Source organism: Elgaria multicarinata, chromosome 16 (genome assembly GCF_023053635.1).
Source record: "Elgaria multicarinata webbii isolate HBS135686 ecotype San Diego chromosome 16, rElgMul1.1.pri, whole genome shotgun sequence".
Taxonomy (NCBI): Eukaryota; Metazoa; Chordata; class Lepidosauria; order Squamata; family Anguidae; genus Elgaria; species Elgaria multicarinata.
In genome coordinates, this window is record NC_086186.1 from 18,362,082 (window position 1) to 18,368,982 (window position 6,901).

Genomic DNA, 6,901 nt, shown 5'->3' on the forward strand with positions numbered 1-6,901 from the left:
AACCCTCCCTGGCCCCGGGATATAGCCCTGCCCTTTGGGCTCGCTTTTTCTGGGGTCCCGGGCTGAGTCTGGGACCGCGGAAGTTGATTCCCAGTCCCCAAGCCAGGCACCCTACCAATGAATAGGAGGCAACTATTGACTATGTGTTCTCCCTGTTTGACCTTAGTACCAAGTACTCCAAGGTGTAATCTTTCTCAACCTGGTGGTTTCACAACTTTATCTAAACCAGTAGCCATGTTGCTGCAATGAATTCCCAACGTTAATTGAGCATTCTACAAAGAACCTCCTCCTTTAAGCTTTACAGGAGATCCCTTCCTGAAGGAGCTCACAATCTCCAGGGTGGAGGAAGGCAACAGAAGGAGAAGGAATAAGAAGGGATGGATAACAAGAGAGGCAGTGGGCTCTCCCACACCAGAGGCATTCAAGATGAAGCTGGACAGCCATCTGTCAGGGATGCTCTAAGGTGGATTCCTGCATTGAGCAGGGGGTTGGACTCAATGGCCTTATAGGCCCCTTCCAACTCTACTATCCTATGATTAAATAGACGACATATGAGCAAATGCCAACTCCTTGAAACCGCGCTCCAGGGAGTTCAGGTCATCAGAACGTAAGGCAGCTATGCTGGGTCAGACCCAAGATCCACCTAGTCCAGCATTCTATTCACACAGTGGCCAACCTGCTGCCCTAGAGAAAACCCACAAGTGCAACAAGACCTCCCACCCATGTTTCCCAGCAACTGATGTGCAGAGGCATCGCACCTCTGATCCCGGCAGCAGCATATAGCCTTCAAGGCTAGTAGCCACAGGTAGAGTAACCTCTATGAATTTGTCCAACCTTCTTTTAAAGCCATCCAAATTGGTGGCCACCAGTACATGCTGTGGATGCGAATCCCGAAGTTTAATTCCATGGTTTCCATCAGGGCCAAGAGCCGTTCCTGATCTCAAGCCAACGGTTAAATACAACTTTGCACTTTTGCAGCGCACTTCAAGAGAAGGAGGTGAGTGTTCAAACACAGGCTTCTCCTCTCCTTAGGGGGTTGGGGGTGGGGAGCTTGTTGGCCGGCTTTCCCCGCTGAACAAAACTGGGACTTCTTTAAGTGCTGCTTGAGCTCTCCGGAGGAGCTGTTGTACAACACCAGCATTCATGTATATTTGAACAATGGTAACCGAGAAGCGGAAACTCTGCTGAGTTTGGCGCTGCAGATGCTGTAAGAAATTCTGGTAGTTAAGGTGCCGTAGCTGTAAAAGATGAAAAAAAAGGGGGAGGGATTGGAGCAGAGGGAGAGAGGGAGGAAAGAAAGACAAGGAGATGACAGAACTAAGAGATTTTAGCAGAACGTAAGAAGGACCAGGAAAGTCAAAAAAGAAACGGGGGAGTCAGGGAGCGAAAGAGAATAAACACAAGCAAAATAGGACTGCAGGCCTGGGCTTCTGGGCCTCCCAAGGATGCAATAATGTCTACAATTTCCTCTTCCATTTGAATTCAGTGTTTCCCTTTTCCTGGAGAAAACTGCTAACACACCAACTATTTAAATTAAGTTAATCCCAGAAGTTAGTATGGGTCAGGTTTAAATAGCTGGCTGGAACCACTTAAGCCAAGGGTACAGGGCTTCAGGCCCGGGAAACAAATCCAACCCTCCTGGGGCCCGCAGATGGCTGTCCGTCCTGGCTCCACCCCTCGCTGTCAACCATAGCTCATTGGGTGGTTTCTCAGCTTTTGTGGATTTTCCCCTCCATTCTGAAAGGCTGAAATGCCTCCCCGAAGGCTTGGCTACTGGCAGTAAGAGATGTAAGCTAAAATAGGCTGGTATTTTGGCCTTCGGCTCCACCCACTACTTGAATGCGGCCCCCGAGAGCTTCTCTGAAATGGAATCCGGCCCTCGGGCTGAAAAAGGTTCAGCGCATAAATTATGGAACTCACTACCACAAGATGTAGCGATGGCCACCAATCTGGATGGCTTCAAAAGGGGGCTGGATAAATTCCTAGAGGCAAAGGCTATCAATGGCTACTAGCCCTGATGGTTGTGTGCTATCTCCAGTATTCGAGGCAATAAGCCTGTGTGCACCAGTTGCTGGGGAACATGGGTGGGAGGGTCCTGCTTGTTCATCCCTGGCTGATGGCTGGTTGTCCACTGTGTGAACAGAGTGCTGGACTAGATGGACCCTTGGTCTGATCCAGCAGGGCTCTTCTTAAAAAACAAAAAAACCACACCTAATTTAAGGGTCTGAATTCTCCTGGCCAATTTTGGCAAAGAAAAGTTACAGCCAGGTAATCAAGCATGAAACCTGTAAGACGGAAGATGAGTACTTTCCTTTAAGAATCACAATTAACTAACATAGATATGTGCGGTCAAGTGGGATGGCTTGTTTGAGGCTTTTGGGCTGGGTGGGTAACCTGCAGTCTTATTTGCAAGGCTGCTTTCAAACCCTGATTAAGAAGGAACCCTCTTTTATGTTCAACAATGAGTAGTAGCCAATGTTAGCCTTACTTAGGGTAGACACATTGAAATGAATGGGACTTAAGTTAGTCATGACTAACATATGTCCAATTCATTTCAATAGATCTAAGTAGACTAATTTTGGACACTACCGTATGGTTAACTCGGGAACATGTAGAAACTTTAAGGGAGTTAAAGTCCTACATGCTGGGAGCTGTAGGACTTTTTCCTGTCTAAACATGCATAGGATTGCACCAAAAACTATGGTCAGCAGAAGAATGGCTGTTGTGGTGGTAGGTGGGGATGGGATGGGGAGATAAATGCATGGTTTCACAGCCTAACCCTGGCCTCCTAAACATGGTTAAAAGAGATTGCCAGTGTTATATCTGCACACTTTCTTTGCAACTGCCCTAGTTTAGGCCTGAACAATAGAAGATACTTCCAGATTTAAGCATCTTTCCCAACAACTGATACATCTTTAAAAATCTGCATGCACAAATCTTTGGAAACCAAAGAATGTTCTGGAGCCCATGTTTCCTTTCTCATAAAAATAATAATTTTAAAAGGCAGCAAACTCCCACGCCCCACTCTCCTAGCTTGTAAATCAAAAATGTCAAGGGAAATAGCTGCCCTTTATCACAAGTTATGGTTTTACTGACAGTTTTAAAATTAAAAGCTACATCACTGGATGTCTTAAAGCAATGCATGGATGCGCTCAACACATACACACACAAATAAATGGATTATGGACTAAAAGCAGGGACAGTTATGCTGTTTCTAGGAAGAAAATAATCTTGTTCGAGACTTCCGCTTTGCTTGCTAGTGCTCAGTTAGTAAGATCTCAGCAAAAATGCTACTTTGCAAAAACGGAAAACTCTTCTATTCACAACTGAGCCAAATTGCAACTCGTATTTCTCATTATATGGACCCATTTGAACCCCAAGGAAATTGTTATGCGAATTCTGGGAATTTCCTGGAGATTGTGTGCTAAAAACTATGTTGGGCTATGTTGGTACACTTACTTGTGAGGAAGCCTCACGGAACAGAGTAGGGCTTACCCCTGAGTAAACATGCATAGGATTGTGCTGCAGGCTAAATCGCACCTTTTAAGCCTAGGGCTTCCCTTATCAATCCTGAAGCCTTTGATAACTGGTTAAACAAAGTCACTCTAACTGACTTGGAGAACCCGGAATAAAAACCTATTTAAAGAGACAAGATCAGGTAGCAACAACACCTGATTTCTCACTTGGTAAAGTCTACCCACAATTCAGAGCAGGGTAAACAGAACTGTTCACTGCTTCGCTTGCCTACGTTCACTCATTTGGGTTTTATGGAAGACAAATGAATTTCACCTTTCAAAAGGACACGGACACGAAATCATAGGTTGGGAGCTAGGCAATATTCACTTCATAATCTTTCATCAAGTATTGATTTTCATTTAAGATTTAAAGCTTTCCAATTAAAATGGATCTCCAGGCCAGTAATCTCCTTTGCATTCATTTTTATGAAGCTAAACTCTTACCAAGAAAAATCACTGGGATTCAATCTCAGCAGATTTATAGGGGTCATAAAACGGCCAAATGCCGAGAGCCTCTTGTGATTAACAGCCTGCTCCTAACTGTGCTTACTCACAAACAAGTTCCAATGTGTTTAACTGGCAAAGTTTGGCAGGAGGGCAGTTCTGAGATCCAATCCTGTATGCATCTTTACCCAGAAATAAGGCCCACCTAGTTCAACAGGAGTTAGGATGAAGCATAAGGGTTAAACCCTTAGATTTTGATTCAACCAATGAAGCTTATATACTATTAAAGACCACTGAGTTTGGCTGCCGGCTTTTGAAGCTTCAGAGGGAAGAATTTAAGTTGCAACGAATTGGATACCGGTATAATTTCAATGAACACCTTCAAGTTGAATACATGATTGTGTTTGGTACAAAGAAAGCAGAAGGTACTGGCATCATTTAGCTTAGAAAAAGGTTAAAGGACGACATAACATGGGGCCAAGGACAGAGGGAGGTACTAGCAGCCTTGGGTTGAATTATGAAGGCCCAGAGGTTTGGCTGTACTCCTGATGTCTTCTCATATCCTGTTGCCCACTGTCTGGCTCAATAGCAAAGGTACTGAAAGTCAAAGGGAGCCTGTACAGTAGAGCAGTGGTCTTCAACTGATGGGTCGTGACCAGAAAGTGAGTTGCGAGATCAGTCCAGATGGGTCACGGAAAAGCTGTTGCCACCATGTTGGGCAATTGTGAAATCGTGAAAGTGGGTCCCATGTTGGGAGTCCGAGGCGGGTCTTGAATCTGGATCAGTTGAAGTCCACTGCTGTAGAGCACACTAGAGTGTCACTACCCCATGCTTTGGACGACATACGGCACACCTGCTATAAAGGTTGTGCAACACTGCAATAGCAGTTTCCAAGTATCTCTTTTAAATGGTGGTGTCTAGGTATTTTCGAAGTTTCTTCAACATTGCAGGAGGCTGACTCCTATAAATGTTTTACATTCTAGTTTTCAGGTAAATTTGGTCCAAAAACAGAGAAAAGGGATTGCAGGACAGCCAACTTTGGGACTATCCTCAGCTCTTCTGCCTTTTAATAGCAGTCTCCATGAGAAGAGTGCTGGATCAGACCAAGGGTCCATCTAGTCCAACGTTCCGTTCACACAGTGGCCGACCAGCTGTTGACCAGGGACCAACAAAGCAGGACATAACTGCAACAGCAACCTCCCGCCCATGTTCCCCAGCAACTGGTATACATAGGCATACTATCTCTGAGACTGGGAGCAGCATATAACCATGAGGACAAGCAACCACTGATAGCCAGAAAAGGAGGCTAAGGGGAGACATGATAGAGGTGTACAAAATTGTGCATGGTGTGGAGAAGGTGGATGGGGAGACATTTTTCTCCCTCTCTCAAAATACCAGAACCCAATGGGGTCATCCCATGAAGCTGATTGGTGGGAGATTTAGGACAAAAAAAAAAAAAAGACAGTTCTTCTTTACTCAGCACATAGTTAAATTATGGAATTCACTACCACAAAATGTAGTGATGGCCACCAATTTGGATGGCTTTAAAAGGGGGTTAGGAGAAATTCCTGGAGGAGAAGACTATCCATGGCTACTAGCCCTGATGGTTATGTGCTACCTCCAGCATCCAAGGCAGTAAGCCTGTGTGCACCAGTGGCTGGGGAACATGGGTGGGAGGGTGCTGTTGCACCATGTCCTGCTTTGTTGGTCCCTAGCTGACAGTTGATAGGCCACTGTGTGAACAGAGTGCTGGACTAGATGGACCCTCGGTCTGATCCAGCATGGCACTTCTTATATCATCTGAGGATCACTAGGTTGATGAAAGCAGGAGGCAAGATAAGGTGGCCAGCCCGTAACCTGGTGCCTTCCAGATGCATTGGATTACAGGCCCTACCATCCACAGCCAACACCTCCTGTCTGGGGATAATGGGAGGTGTAGTCTAGCACATCAGGAAAGCACCAGGTTTGGGGGGGGAGGAAGGCTGATGTAAGGCTACGTCAGGGAAAGGCCATCGCTCAGTGGCAGAGCACCTGCATTGGATGGAGAAAGCCCTGGGTTCAATTCCTGGCATCTCCAGGTAGGGCGAGGAAAGAATCCTGCCTGAAACCCTGGAAAGCCACCGCTGCTGACAACACCGTGCTCCGTGGACCCATGATCTGACACCGTCTAAAGCAGCTTCCCAGGTTAATGACGGGTCCAGGTCAGGTCCGCTTTCTCTTTGTGCAGGTGGGCAGAAAACTACTAGCTCTGGACTCCTGCGCATTGCGAGATGCGCCTTCCAGCTCCTGGATGCATCCTCGGGCTTGACCGCGGCAGGCGGACCCTCTTTCTTTCTCCGCTCGAGCGGGCTTACTCGGAAGCAAGCCCCACGGCGCCGCGACGGGACCGACTCCCAAGTAAGCTTGCAGAAGAAAGGAGAAAGGACAGGGGGCGGCGACGGCTGATATTGACACGGGGAGGGAAGATCCCCCAGGGGAAACCTCCGATGGGGGAGGGCGCGGTGGGGCCAGCGGCACATGGGGGGTGGGGTGGGGTGGGGGTGGGTCGCCCCGGGGTCCTTCGCAGGGCAAGTGGCCAGCAACGCAGCAGCTACTCACCGGGTGGATTTACAGCCGCCGGCGTTGCCATCTTGTCTCTGGAAGAATTAAGAGAAATGCAAGCTGGGCGAGGGGAGGGAGGGGAAGAGGCAGCGGCGGAGGGGAGGGCAGATGCTCCGGAGGGAGGCGCTTCCTCGCCTGCAGCCGCACAAAGGGACGCGACCCCGCGGGGGCTCCCCAGCTCGGCGGGGTGGGTGGGTGCGGGGGTGGGAAGGCGGCCCGGGGCGCGCGGCTGCCCAAGATGTCTGATGCGCCGAGGCTCTCCCGGGTTTCTTTTCTCTCTCCTTTTTTCCCCTCTTGCAATTGCGCTTCTGCTCAGGCTCGCCGCCCCGCCCCTTAATCCG

At 48.2% G+C, this 6,901-nt stretch overlaps 1 protein-coding gene across 2 annotated transcripts in view; it reads right to left on the reverse strand.

Moving 5' to 3' along the window:
- Positions 1-6,619, reverse strand: part of ARNT2 (aryl hydrocarbon receptor nuclear translocator 2) — a 135,900-nt gene extending 129,281 nt beyond the window's left edge. For both annotated transcript variants that reach the window (XM_063142556.1, XM_063142554.1), the window contains exon 1: positions 6,558-6,619. In XM_063142556.1, the coding sequence (XP_062998626.1) occupies positions 6,558-6,588 (31 nt within the window). In that variant the 5' untranslated portion in view covers positions 6,589-6,619. The remainder of the gene's footprint in view (positions 1-6,557) is intronic.
- Positions 6,620-6,901: the final 282 nt, after the last annotated feature.